The 13,969-nt window shown below is 39.8% G+C and overlaps 4 protein-coding genes across 4 annotated transcripts in view; 2 read left to right on the top strand and 2 right to left on the bottom strand.

Annotated features, from left to right (window-relative positions):
• Window positions 1–82: 82 nt before the first annotated feature.
• On the bottom strand, window positions 83–1,597 carry hint1 (histidine triad nucleotide binding protein 1). The gene is made up of 3 exons (XM_086093316.1): window positions 1,453–1,597; window positions 433–537; window positions 83–339 (listed from the first exon to the last, which is right to left on the bottom strand). The coding sequence occupies exons 1-3, from the start codon at window positions 1,561–1,563 to the stop codon at window positions 175–177; spliced, it is 381 nt and encodes a 126-aa protein (XP_085949442.1). The 5' UTR covers window positions 1,564–1,597; the 3' UTR covers window positions 83–174.
• Window positions 1,598–1,626: 29 nt separating this feature from the next.
• On the top strand, window positions 1,627–3,214 carry lyrm7 (LYR motif containing 7). Its single transcript, XM_086093154.1, has 5 exons — window positions 1,627–1,740; window positions 1,854–1,926; window positions 2,747–2,817; window positions 2,912–2,993; window positions 3,099–3,214. The coding sequence occupies exons 1-5, from the start codon at window positions 1,723–1,725 to the stop codon at window positions 3,167–3,169; spliced, it is 315 nt and encodes a 104-aa protein (XP_085949280.1). The 5' UTR covers window positions 1,627–1,722; the 3' UTR covers window positions 3,170–3,214.
• A 148-nt stretch (window positions 3,215–3,362) lies between these two features.
• dync2li1 (dynein, cytoplasmic 2, light intermediate chain 1) lies at window positions 3,363–12,775 on the top strand. The gene is made up of 13 exons (XM_086093153.1): window positions 3,363–4,205; window positions 4,310–4,439; window positions 4,535–4,569; window positions 4,644–4,713; window positions 4,851–4,939; window positions 5,020–5,218; window positions 5,316–5,384; window positions 5,469–5,546; window positions 5,638–5,717; window positions 6,934–7,004; window positions 7,146–7,243; window positions 7,312–7,404; window positions 12,486–12,775. The coding sequence occupies exons 1-13, from the start codon at window positions 4,192–4,194 to the stop codon at window positions 12,546–12,548; spliced, it is 1,089 nt and encodes a 362-aa protein (XP_085949279.1). The 5' UTR covers window positions 3,363–4,191; the 3' UTR covers window positions 12,549–12,775.
• abcg5 (ATP-binding cassette, sub-family G (WHITE), member 5) overlaps window positions 12,574–13,969 on the bottom strand; it is a 13,262-nt gene continuing 11,866 nt past the window's right edge. The window contains exons 11-14 of the mRNA XM_086093152.1: window positions 13,630–13,703; window positions 13,442–13,553; window positions 13,257–13,369; window positions 12,574–13,173 (exon numbers count right to left, since the gene is read on the bottom strand). Coding sequence (XP_085949278.1) covers window positions 12,989–13,173; window positions 13,257–13,369; window positions 13,442–13,553; window positions 13,630–13,703 — 484 coding nt within the window. The 3' untranslated portion in view covers window positions 12,574–12,988. The remainder of the gene's footprint in view (window positions 13,174–13,256; window positions 13,370–13,441; window positions 13,554–13,629; window positions 13,704–13,969) is intronic.

Below are 13,969 nucleotides of genomic sequence, written 5' to 3'. Positions count from 1 at the left end.
ACTTTATTTTAGATTAGTGGTGACCCCACCTCCACCACCATCTTAGAACCAAGCCAGATGTATTCTAAAAAAAAACATCGACTGCGAGTGGCTCACATTTTATTACCGCTTTTGAACAACCACATTTATTTTGACTTTATCCACAGGAAACAACACGTGGCGGTGCGGCGGAGGTCAACCGGGGGGCCACTTCATGCTGCGGCCTCCCAGGACGTGGACATGGATGTGGTAGACCGACTGGCCGCCGTCGGGCCCGTCGTTGATGACGATCCTGTAGCCTTTGGTCAGGCCCACCTGCGCGGCGCACTTCTTGGCCACGATCAGCAAGTGGCCCAGCAACTGCCAGGGGAGGGGGGGAGAGGTGGGACGCGTGGTCAAACAACATAAGCGTTCTATCTTAACATGCTAAATTGTCTCCCAATACATCCTTACTGCAGCATCGCTGTCCTGCGTTTTGGACAGCTGGACGATTGGGTTCTTGGGGACCACCAGGATGTGAGTGGGCGCTTGTGGGGAAATATCAGGGAAGGCCACGCACTGAAAAATAAGAAATATATATACATTGAGAATTATTGAGATGCCTTTAGGAATCACTAATTATGCTCAAAGTACTACAAAGAAAAATATAAAATTGCCAAATAATAGACCAACACAAATATTAGAAAAGAAAAATGAGGATGCAATACATTATTTAAAAAAATACACAAATATTTGAAATAATACCCCCCAAAAATTAAAATTTTGATCAAATACAAATTGCGTGGGGGCGGGGGGACATTTGTTAAACAATTTAATTCCACAAAAAAATACAAAATTAAAAATTGCTACATAGAAAATATAAAATGTTTTAAAAAGTAAGATTAGATCAAAACAATATACAACTTGGGAAACGTATAAAGATACCGGAGAAAAAGATAAGAATCTACAAACATTTTACAATTGGTGAAAGCTCTCTCTTTCTCTCTCTATATATATATATATATATATAGTGTGTGTGTGTGTGTTTGAAAAAATAAAATTCATTCACTCAAATAAGGGGACGAAAGTGCAAAAATGTGAAAATATAATATATAAATAAAGATAAAATATAAACTGCTAACCACAAATACTTAGGATAAAATATGTACTTAGATAAATGCCTTTGATCTTCAAATTATAACATAATAGATATATTTTTTTTATATTGCAGCCATAGTTAATGTTGAATATTCAGTCTGACCCCATGAAAAAGGAGCAAAAGCAATAAATATTACTGTAGCACATTTTATACAGATATCATGCCTTATTGATACCTTTTGTTACGTAACAAGCAACCCCTAATAATCATTCAGCATGTGGAAAAAGTAGGAGACGTTTTTAGTGCAGAACTAGCAGAAAGCTAGCATTCGCACTCACTTAGCTTGAGCGAACGTGGTGCGAGCGCGCATTGGCGCACACTCAATGAAAGCTTACCTGGTCGTCCTCGTAGATGAGTTGTGCAGGGATTTCTTTGCGTATGATTTTGCCAAATATCGTGTCTCCGCCAGGTTGGGCCACCTGCGCTTTTGCTGTTTCGTCAGCCATGTTGGTGTGACACTGACGCGGCGACTGGGGCGGGGTAGCTTGGGGGGGTTGGAATGTGGGAGCGCTGACAGCTGATTGGCTGCTGTTTAACGTCGGCGCAACGTCTGCTGTGATTGGTCTATGACACATTGAAGGCGGAAGTAAACTCGTAAAGGCAAAATGGGCACTCGCGTGAAGGTGAGCAGCAAACCTTAACACAATATTACACGATTTTACCATTTTAGACTTTAATACAAGAATAATGTTGTATTTTTTATTATATCTAACACAGATGTTTGATGTTTGTGTAGGTCTTACGCGTGTTCAAGTCGCTGCACAGAACGAGGATGACAGTTTTCAAAGATGACGAGAGAGCACTGGCAGGTTAGTTAACATACTTGATAGCAAAAGTACTCACACTTTAGAGTAGAGGAAGTACGGATACTTGTGTAAAAAATAGACTCTGCAACATGTGTTTTTACCATGAGTAACCATTTTAATTTGTTACAACGAAAAAAGCTTTCTAGCTTTAGCTCAGAACTTCATGACATCAAAACAACACATTACCATAGTTTTGCTAACCTTGGGAACTGAGTCTGACTAACGAAAAAAAAATATGCTTAGTAGCTAAAATTCACAACTGAAAAAAATACACCTTAGTTTGATGTGTTTATAAAAATAAATCGTTTTAGAATTTTTGCATACCAGAATCTTGTGTTTTTTAGGCTGGCACTAAAAAAACACATTTGCCACGAATCATTGGAGCTGACAACATCAAGCAAATCCCACCATGGATGTGGAATAATCTTGCCACTCCAAATCTGTTACTTTACGATTTACGCCATAGTTCCTCCCTGGTTCACATTGAACCTTTTAAGTTCACAAGTTATCAATCAATCAATAAAATCATTATCGCACTCTAGATTTGTCTTTTTTTTTTTATATACATCTTGTCGTCACTCGTGGAGGTTGACAAAAGTAACTAGCCTGTTTTGACAAATTAAGGTCTAGAAATGACTGATATTCGTTTCCAAATTTAGGGAGTAAAAGTAAAACGTCATCAGAAAAATAATTCTGCATGTAATGTACAGATACCTGAAAAAAATAGGTACAGTAGTACTTCTTTACTTTCCACCAATGTATGACATCATGTTTTGAATAATTGTGAAGTCATTTAAAATCTCACTTTTATTCTTTTGCACAGCTGCGAAATCAAAAATCAACGAGGAGTTCCGTAAAAATAAAAATGAATCATTAGAAGAAAACATTGAGAAGGTAAAGTAGTCCATGTTTAAAGCCAAATGTGCAATTGCCACACTTTGTTGGAAGAGATTTGAGGCCAAAGAAAACTTGTGTTCTGCTATTCCAGATGATCAAAATGGGCTCAGATGTGGAAACAGTCCTTCGGGAGTGCGTGCTTCAGGTGGAGCATGTCCGCAACGATAGACTCTGTGAGTTCATGTTTTCACACAAAATGGCCACACACGTCAAACATGAATCAATTCTTAGGATTTCCAAAGGTGTTCTTGATTGTTTTATTGATCTTTTTCTCAAAGTGCTTCGACCCAGAAAGGATCTTCTACTAGAAAACGTTCCCTATTGTGACCAGCCCAGGAAAAAGTCTTGACAGAGCATCTGATAACACAAACAGAAAATAAAAATAAAAGACTCATGCCAAGAGACTTCATCCGTCACTCGTCCGCCATTTGGCTCAAGATCTGCCAAAAATGCCATGACTATGCCGATTTGTACTGGCAAAACGTTTGCTCGGGATGTCAGATTTGCTGTAAAGTTGATATCATACACTGAAAAAATGGGGAGTGATATTTACTTGAAAAAAATCTAGTAAAGGTTGATGCACTCAAGAAATTCTAAGTACATTTTACAAGCAGTTCAACTAGAATTTCTGATGTGAGCAAACTTTACTAGATTTTTTTTTTCAAGTAAATATCAATCCCCGTTTTTTCACTGTAATTTGGTTTGTATTGTGTGATTAAATTATATTGTGTTTGTTTTACATTTTGATTTCTCTCTGCCTTGTCATTCAACTCAGCCAACAGTTGGCACAAACAAGTTGGACGAAAATACGTGGTGAAGAAAATACACGCATTTTGGAAATTACAACAAAAATTGTAAGGACAAAACCAGAAATTGTAACGAATAGTTAAAATAGTAACCACAAATTGTGAAAAATATAAACATATTTCAAAAGATACTAAAATATTAGACATTTTTTTACAATACTACATTGAAAAACTAAATTAGGAAAATAATACCAATATTAAAAATGTGAAATGATGAGACAGCCTTAAAACCAGATAAATATTTTTTAAATAAAGTACAGTATTCCCACACATTACGAGACGAGGAGTTCCATTTATTCACGAAAAACTACTTAAATCTTCATCAGAAACCGTGTTGAAGGCTTTAAAATGTAAGTGTGCTTTTAATATGGCTATAAGAGCATTTTTTTTCTTCATAAATTAAAAATTATTTAATACAATTTTAAAAAATCCAATCGGAAGCGTTTACGCGAGGGGGCGGATGCGTAACGGAAGTACGTCACCAACGTGCGCCCGTTGTCACGACAACGCGTATATGCGCCGATATGTCGCTGTTTAGTAACAACATGTTAGCTTTCGATCGATAATGGCAAAAACATGGTAAGGAAACGCGCTTTATTTATTTTATTTTTAGCTCGTTTTGTGGTTCTTTGCGGTACAACAGACTGGACATAAAGGGACACGATGTTTTTGTCATGTTTCAGCACGGACAAGTTGTGGGACTTGGCCGCCGCCGAGGTGCAGAATCGGGAGGTTGGCGGTGGAGATGACGCCGGTGTTGGAGGAGAAGCAGTGGGGGAGAGGACCGTCTTTCTCATGGGAAGCAAGACTGGAGTATGTTTGTGGGGTTTTTTTGGGGTCATTTTAAGTTTATTGGACGCTCTGCTTATTTGTATTGACAAATGCGACATGTTCTATCTTTATGACAGGGTAAAACGTCCATTCTGCTCCGATGCCTGGACAGGCGAGTACTCGAATACAGTCATTGTGAGAACACATTGAATTAGTGATGCTGCTAAAGTGTTCTGTACACACCAGGGATGAACCAGCTAAGCCCACTCTGGCTCTGGAGTACACATTTGGCAGGAGGGCCACAGGACACAACACGGCGAGTATTTACAAACAAAAGCCCCCAATTCGACCAACGCTGTTATGCTGTCAAATGTGAACCAGCCATCACGTGGAAACCTGCCATTTGATTCCCATCCACTGTAAGTGTGTTCAATGTCACGTTAACGTGTCCAGCCCAAAGACATAGCCCACCTGTGGGAGCTGGGAGGCGGGACTTCCTTGTCAGATCTGGTGCAGATCCCCATCACTGCTGCTAGCATCAGGTAGCTCATGTCCACGTGACCTGAACTCCGCCTGGATGAATAACGTTTGTTCCTTCCTTTTATTCGTCTACGCCACGCAGATCCCTGTCCGTCATCCTGGTGTTGGATCTGTCTGCCCCGTCCGCCCTGTGGGCGAGCATGGAGACGTTGCTGCAGGCGGCGCTGGCCCACGTGGAGCGGGCCGCTTCTCACGCGCGACAAGTGGACAAAAGCCGAGCGGGAGGCAAACAATCGGCATCCGGGCCCTTTGCCGCACGCGTCCTGCCCAAAGATTTCCCTGTAAGCGTCTTATAACATTTGGTGGGGACAGAAATGTCCAAATGTGAACTTTTGGTGTGCTTTTTAAATCTTCAAATGATGACGTATGATTGAGCAGGACCGAGAGTTGATCAGCCCCTTTCCAGTTCCTCTGCTCATCATCGGCAGCAAGTATGACCTCTTTCAGGTAAAGCACACGTAAAAAGTGCTCATCACCCGAACGTGTTATTTGTGATTTTTTTTTTCAAATAAAAATGTCGTACCCTCGCAGGAGTTGGCGTCGGACAAGAGGAAAGTGATTTGCAAGACGCTGCGTTTTGTTGCTCACTACCACGCCGCCTCGCTTATTGTGAGTTGACTCTTCATCACACGAAGACATGGCACGCACACCGCTGTCGTGTTTCATTGCTTCTTCTTCTGTGGTATTTATCGGCCGACAGTTCAGCAGCATCAAGTTGGAGAGCCTCGTGTCCAAGACCAAAAGCTTCTTCTCCCATCTGGCCTTCAACGCGGACATCGGGTGAACCTTAGTTAACAAGATGTGCAAAAATAAGATCTGAAATCATTTCAGCTTTCTACAGCCTGTTATGGTCAATTTTCGAAATTCAAAACGGCAATTTTATCACCTACATACTTTTTTATATTATATATATATATATATATATTATATTGAACAAAATACTTTCAAATGTACTTTTTTTTTAAATCATATTTTATATTATTCACTTTTAATGTAATTTAAAAAGTAAAATTATTTTTTGCAACAGATTTATTTCCATTGATACATTTTATAACAATATTTTTAGTGTATTTTTTAGGCTTTTATTTTAAGATATTAACTCATTTGCTTCCCAAAACATATAAATATGCTCAATAAAAAAAAAAGTGTCCCAAACACGTATTTATTCCTTTTTTATTGTTTGTTTGTTTTTAATGCTAGAGCATACAGATGCAGTCTCTCAACTGCAAAGAACGGTTGGCGAAATGGTAGTTATTACACAAATGCCCAGCAGGTGGCAGCATAGCAAAATATATCAACTAGGGCCACGTTGAAAAAAAACCAAAAAAACATCACGATTCTGAATAAATTTGTGAATAATGATGAAACTTAGCTATATTCTAATGCTAATTACTGCAAAACTGAAACAGATAGAAATATACTTTTTTCTGATGAAAGACGAGACTTTAATCTTTCTTTTGGTAGGTTGTCCATGTTTTTATAGTAATTAAACATAATATTCTGTGGGCCTCCAGTAAAACAGCACTGGGAGCGAAGGGGGTTGCTTCAGTGAAAATGGCTGTGAGTCAATGAGTTAAAGTATCTCCATTTAAAATTCTGAAAGGGTTTAAAAATATAAAAAAATAATATAATAAATATATAATATATTTTGTATTAAAATTTAATTTTTATTAAATTATAAAATATATTTTTTTAATTATTTCTATTATTATTAAATGTGTTATGTGTGTGCTCAGAAAAAAGGATGCAAAAATGAATTCAACTCGTAAAATGTTTGTTAATTTAAAAAAGTAAATGATAGAACAAAAGTATAAGCAGAAAAAAATAAGGGTAGAGATGAAAGTAATTTTATTAAGTTGGAAAAAAAATTGTCAAGGGGAAAAATTTGTGTCAAATCTGTTATAATAAATAACAATAAATAAAAAATACAATAATTTAAGCATTATTATTATTATTGTTACTGTTGTTATTATTATTGTGTGCTGTTTGTTTGTAGGAAGACGGTGTCATGTGACTCCAGCAAGCCCCTCATCATTCCAGCAGGTGCCGACTCATTCAGCCAAATTGGTGAGCACGGCGCTCTCTGGTGGCCGATATTAGTCGTGCACTTTAGCGTCATAGCAGCGCATGAACTATTACACAGTTCTGAATCTCAACTTTGTAGCACTGTCTTTTTTCTTCTTTTTTTTTTACGTGTAAATATGTTAGGCTCTCCTCCCACGACGGACGTGGACATCCCTTCCCTTCACGCCAAAAACCCCAAAGACCTCTGGAAGAAAGTCTACGAGCGCATCTTCCCTCCAGAGGTCGCCTTTCAATCCGCGTCATAACCAAAACCGGATCCCGGCCTCATTTTTCGATTTCATGTGTGCAGAACACCAGCGAGAAGAAAGAAGTCAAGGATCCGACGAAGGACCCGCAATATGTCGAGCCGCAGATTGACGCCATGCGGGCGCAGAAAGATCAGGTGACGACACACACGCCGTAAAAAAAGAAAAAGAGAAAGTGAAAGTAACATTTGATGGAAATGCTGAAACGTACAAACGAGCGTGCTTGGTGAAGATGACGTAATGCCAGTGAGTCTTGACCCGTAGTTACCTTTGGAGTCGCATAACGCTTACCTTTGCCTTCCTCTCACCTGGTTATGAGCTTTCATTACCAACGCAGATTCACATGTACAATAAGTAGTAAAAGTGACATCGTTAAAAATAAAAAAAATTCAAGAAACCTGTTGATAACATAATCAATTATTTTTAAAAATTTAATAACATGCCATAATATATATATATATATATATATATATATATATATATATATATATATATATTCCACATATTGGAATTAAAATAAACATAATTTTCACAATAAAATTTAAAATGCTTTATATAAAATGTAAACAAAATTCAGAATAATATGAAGTACAACTAATATAACAACAATAGTTTATATAGCATTATTTGTACAATCAACAAAACAAACAGGTGGTAGGGTTTTATTAAGGTTTTAAACTAGTGTTAGGATTTCATGTTAGTGTTTTAAAGCAAACTTAGCATTTCAAATTAGGGTTTAAAATGAATTTAAGATTTCAAATGAGGGTGTTAAATTAAGGGCAGGGTTTCAAAGTACACTTTTAAATTAGGGTTTGTAATTAGGGTTTCAACGTAGGGGTTTAAACTAGGGTTAGGGTTTCAAACTAGGGGTTTAAACTAGGGTTAGGGTTTCAAACTAGGGGTTTAAATTAGGGTTAGGGTTTCAAAGTAGGGGTTTAAACTAGGGTTAGGGTTTCAAACTAGGGGTTTAAACTCGGGTTAGGGTTTTAAAGTAGGGGTTTAAACTCGGGTTAGGGTTTCAAAGTAGGGGTTTAAACTAGGGTTAGGGTTTCAACGTAGGGTTTTAAACTAGGGTTAGGGTTTCAAAGTAGGGGTTTAAACTAGGGTTAGGGTTTCAAACTAGGGGTTTAAACTAGGGTTAGGGTTTCAAACTAGGGGTTTAAACTAGGGTTAGGGGTTTAAACTAGGGTTAGGGTTTCAAAGTAGGGGTTTAAACTAGGGTTAGGGTTTCGACGTAGGGTTTTAAACTAGGGTTAGAGTTTCAAAGTAGGGGTTTAAACTAGGGTTAGGGTTTCAAAGTAGGGGTTTAAACTAGGGTTAAAGTTTCAAAAAAGGGTTTTAAATTAGGGTTAGGGTTTCAAACTAGGGGTTTAAACTAGGGTTAGGGTTTCAAACTAGGTTTAGGGTTTCAAACTAGAGGTTTAAACTAGGGTTAGGGTTTCAAACTAGGGGTTTAAATTAGGGTTTCAAACTAGGGGTTTAAACTAGGGTTAGGGTTTCAAACTAGGGGTTTAAATTAGGGTTTCAAACTAGGGGTTTAAACTAGGGTTAGGGTTTCAAACTAGGGTTAGGGTTTCAAACTAGAGGTTTAAACTAGGGTTAGGGTTTCAAACTAGGGGTTTGAACTAGGGTTAGGGTTTCAAACTAGGGGTTTAAACTAGGGTTAGGGTTTCAAACTAGGGGTTTAAATTAGGGTTTCAAACTAGGGGTTTAAACTAGGGTTAGGGTTTCAAAGTAGGGGTTTAAACTAGGGTTAGGGTTTCAAAGTAGGGGTTTAAACTAGGGTTAGGGTTTCAAACTAGGGGTTTCAAACTAGGGTAAAGGGTTTAAAACTAGGGGTTTAAACTAGGGTTAGGGTTTCAAAGTAGGGGTTTAAACTAGGGTTAGGGTTTCAAAGTAGGGGTTTAAACTAGGGTTAGGGTTTCAAACTAGGGGTTTCAAACTAGGGTAAAGGGTTTCAAAGTAGGGGTTTAAACTAGGGTTAGGGTTTCAAAGTAGGGGTTTAAACTAGGGTTAGGGTTTCAAACTAGGGGTTTCAAACTAGGGTAAAGGGTTTCAAACTAGGGGTTTAAACTAGGGTTAGGGTTTCAAACTAGGGGTTTAAATTAGGGTTAGGGTTTCAAAGTAGGGGTTTAAACTAGGGTTAGGGTTTCAAACTAGGGGTTTAAACTAGGGTTAGGGTTTCAAACTAGGGGTTTAAACTAGGGTTAGGGTTTCAAAGTAGGGGTTTAAACTAGGGTTAGGGTTTCAAAGTAGGGGTTTAAACTAGGGTTAGGGTTTCAAACTAGGGGTTTAAACTAGGGTTAGGGTTTCAAACTAGGGGTTTAAATTAGGGTTAGGGTTTCAAAGTAGGGGTTTAAACTAGGGTTAGGGTTTCAAACTAGGGGTTTAAACTCGGGTTAGGGTTTCAAAGTAGGGGTTTAAACTCGGGTTAGGGTTTCAAAGTAGGGGTTTAAACTAGGGTTAGGGTTTCAACGTAGGGTTTTAAACTAGGGTTAGGGTTTCAAAGTAGGGGTTTAAACTAGGGTTAGGGTTTCAAACTAGGGGTTTAAACTAGGGTTAGGGTTTCAAACTAGGGGTTTAAACTAGGGTTAGGGGTTTAAACTAGGGTTAGGGTTTCAAAGTAGGGGTTTAAACTAGGGTTAGGGTTTTGACGTAGGGTTTTAAACTAGGGTTAGGGTTTCAAAGTAGGGGTTTAAACTAGGGTTAGGGTTTCAAAGTAGGGGTTTAAACTAGGGTTAAAGTTTCAAAAAAGGGTTTTAAATTAGGGTTAGGGTTTCAAACTAGGGGTTTAAACTAGGGTTAGGGTTTCAAACTAGGTTTAGGGTTTCAAACTAGAGGTTTAAACTAGGGTTAGGGTTTCAAACTAGGGGTTTAAATTAGGGTTTCAAACTAGGGGTTTAAACTAGGGTTAGGGTTTCAAACTAGGGGTTTAAATTAGGGTTTCAAACTAGGGGTTTAAACTAGGGTTAGGGTTTCAAACTAGGGTTAGGGTTTCAAACTAGAGGTTTAAACTAGGGTTAGGGTTTCAAACTAGGGGTTTGAACTAGGGTTAGGGTTTCAAACTAGGGGTTTAAACTAGGGTTAGGGTTTCAAACTAGGGGTTTAAATTAGGGTTTCAAACTAGGGGTTTAAACTAGGGTTAGGGTTTCAAAGTAGGGGTTTAAACTAGGGTTAGGGTTTCAAAGTAGGGGTTTAAACTAGGGTTAGGGTTTCAAACTAGGGGTTTCAAACTAGGGTAAAGGGTTTCAAACTAGGGGTTTAAACTAGGGTTAGGGTTTCAAAGTAGGGGTTTAAACTAGGGTTAGGGTTTCAAACTAGGGGTTTCAAACTAGGGTAAAGGGTTTCAAACTAGGGGTTTAAACTAGGGTTAGGGTTTCAAAGTAGGGGTTTAAACTAGGGTTAGGGTTTCAAAGTAGGGGTTTAAACTAGGGTTAGGGTTTCAAACTAGGGGTTTCAAACTAGGGTAAAGGGTTTCAAAGTAGGGGTTTAAACTAGGGTTAGGGTTTCAAAGTAGGGGTTTAAACTAGGGTTAGGGTTTCAAACTAGGGGTTTCAAACTAGGGTAAAGGGTTTCAAACTAGGGGTTTAAACTAGGGTTAGGGTTTCAAACTAGGGGTTTAAATTAGGGTTAGGGTTTCAAAGTAGGGGTTTAAACTAGGGTTAGGGTTTCAAACTAGGGGTTTAAACTAGGGTTAGGGTTTCAAACTAGGGGTTTAAACTAGGGTTAGGGTTTCAAAGTAGGGGTTTAAACTAGGGTTAGGGTTTCAAAGTAGGGGTTTAAACTAGGGTTAGGGTTTCAAACTAGGGGTTTAAACTAGGGTTAGGGTTTCAAACTAGGGGTTTAAATTAGGGTTAGGGTTTCAAAGTAGGGGTTTAAACTAGGGTTAGGGTTTCAAACTAGGGGTTTAAATTAGGGTTAGGGTTTCAAAGTAGGGGTTTAAACTAGGGTTAGGGTTTCAAACTAGGGGTTTAAACTAGGGTTAGGGTTTCAAACTAGGGGTTTAAATTAGGGTTAGGGTTTCAAACTAGGGGTTTAAACTCGGGTTAGGGTTTCAAAGTAGGGGTTTAAACTCGGGTTAGGGTTTCAAAGTAGGGGTTTAAACTAGGGTTAGGGTTTCAACGTAGGGTTTTAAACTAGGGTTAGGGTTTCAAAGTAGGGGTTTAAACTAGGGTTAGGGTTTCAAACTAGGGGTTTAAACTAGGGTTAGGGTTTCAAACTAGGGGTTTAAACTAGGGTTAGGGGTTTAAACTAGGGTTAGGGTTTCAAAGTAGGGGTTTAAACTAGGGTTAGGGTTTCGACGTAGGGTTTTAAACTAGGGTTAGGGTTTCAAAGTAGGGGTTTAAACTAGGGTTAGGGTTTCAAAGTAGGGGTTTAAACTAGGGTTAAAGTTTCAAAAAAGGGTTTTAAATTAGGGTTAGGGTTTCAAACTAGGGGTTTAAACTAGGGTTAGGGTTTCAAACTAGGTTTAGGGTTTCAAACTAGAGGTTTAAACTAGGGTTAGGGTTTCAAACTAGGGGTTTAAATTAGGGTTTCAAACTAGGGGTTTAAACTAGGGTTAGGGTTTCAAACTAGGGGTTTAAATTAGGGTTTCAAATTAGGGGTTTAAACTAGGGTTAGGGTTTCAAAGTAGGGGTTTAAACTAGGGTTAGGGTTTCAAACTAGGGTTAGGGTTTCAAACTAGAGGTTTAAACTAGGGTTAGGGTTTCAAACTAGGGGTTTGAACTAGGGTTAGGGTTTCAAACTAGGGGTTTAAACTAGGGTTAGGGTTTCAAACTAGGGGTTTAAATTAGGGTTTCAAACTAGGGGTTTAAACTAGGGTTAGGGTTTCAAAGTAGGGGTTTAAACTAGGGTTAGGGTTTCAAAGTAGGGGTTTAAACTAGGGTTAGGGTTTCAACGTAGGGGTTTAAACTAGGGTTAGGGTTTCAAAGTAGGGGTTTAAACTAGGGTTAGGGTTTCAAAGTAGGGGTTTAAACTAGGGTTAGGGTTTCAAAGTAGGGGTTTAAACTAGGGTTAAAGTTTCAAAAAAGGGTTTTAAATTAGGGTTAGGGTTTCAAACTAGGGGTTTAAACTAGGGTTAGGGTTTCAAACTAGGGGTTAAAACCAGGGTTAAGGTTCTAAACTCGGGTTAGGGTTTCAAGGTAGGATTATGGTTTCAATTGAGTGTTTTTGAACCCGGGTCACCTTTTGAGCTTGAAACTGTATTTTGTGCCTGCAGGAGTTGGAAGAGTACAAGAAGAACGCAGCCAAGTCCTGGAAAGGCCTCCAACTGGACTCATAACGACACCACAACGCCAAAGACTGCATTTTTAACAAAGTTCAAGGATTACATGGAGAGAAAAAAATATTTATTCGTGCAAAAAGTGGAAATCATGGTGACATTATGCTGTTGACCTTTTTGTACGTACAACTTGATATTGGTCCATTTTGGTCTGGCGATGTATTTACTCATTTGTAGCCCACAAAATCATCATATAATCAAAATAAACGATGTCATTTTTAAATCACGATGCAAACTACAAAAAGATCATATGAATACACAAACGAGCAGGAGGAAGACTTTACTCTAATTAAAAAATAAGTAGCATGTGTGTGTATTTGTACATTAAGAATAAACCGACACAAATTAATCTTTTATAAAGCACATGCAACTTGTTGTTGCTATGGATACGGTCGCCTATTGATCAAACGTAATCAGACGTGCGCGCAAAGCGTCCGAGGTCAGTGCAGGACGAGTCGGTCTCTGATCTTGAAGGAGACGACGCCCATCAGCAGGAGGGCGGGCAGGAAGGAGTAAAGCAGCAGGAAGTCCAGCGTGTAGCGCGACACGGCGCCCGGGTAGCCCTCGTCCACGATCTGGTCGCCGTGCGTGATCAGGCAGCGTCCCGGCCCAGGGCCCGACTGGTCTGCGGACAGGAAAGGCCCCGTGCCGCGTCAGCGCCCGGGGGGGGGGGAGCCAGAGGTCAAAGGTCAAGCGGCGGGAGCTTACTGCAGGCGAAGCGAAGGCCGTGGAACTCGGTGACGATGAGCAGCTCGCAGCTGTACTTCTGGAAGGTCAAGTAGCTCAGCCACTGGAACACCGTCGGCATCTGCGCCGTGCTTCTGTTGCCGGCAACGCAAAACGCTGTCATCGCGATGGACTACGCGCGCGCGCGGCGTGTTTCGTCATCAAACCGTAAGAATCCGGATCCCACGAGGATGCCGGCGATGTTGAGCAGGGCCACGCCGGTGTTGACCATGTTGGGGTCCTGGACCACCCCCAGCAGGACCACCGTCAGCAGCTCGCCTGCACCGAAGACGCGCAGCGGTCGTCAGGACCGAGCGGAGCGGACCGGACCGGACGGACGGACGGACCGGATCACCTGTGATGTGAGGAACCGCCACGACGGCCGTGAAGCAGAAGAAGCGCCACGTCTCCGGGTGCATCCCCACCGTCCTCGAAACAAAACAGGACAATCTTGGCATTCACACTTGCGAGTTACGTCTTCATTTTCCTTCCATCTCGTCTCCCTCACATCTCTCCTTTCGTACCTACCGTTTTAAAGTCAATTTAGGATTTCAAATTAGGGCTTCAAACTAGGTTTTAAGGTTTAAAACTAGGGTTTGAAATTCATTTGGAGTTCAAATTAGGGTTTAAAAGTAGGGGTAGGGTTTGAAATTAGGGTTTTAAAGTAGGTGTGGTTTCAAATTAGGGTTTTAAAG

This window comes from Leptonotus elevatus, chromosome 13 (genome assembly GCF_054856555.1).
Source record: "Leptonotus elevatus isolate MCC_2025b chromosome 13, RoL_Lele_1.0, whole genome shotgun sequence".
NCBI classification, from domain to species: domain Eukaryota; kingdom Metazoa; phylum Chordata; class Actinopteri; order Syngnathiformes; family Syngnathidae; genus Leptonotus; species Leptonotus elevatus.
Note: the sequence above shows the minus strand (reverse complement) of the source record. Positions and strands in the feature narration are given on the sequence as shown.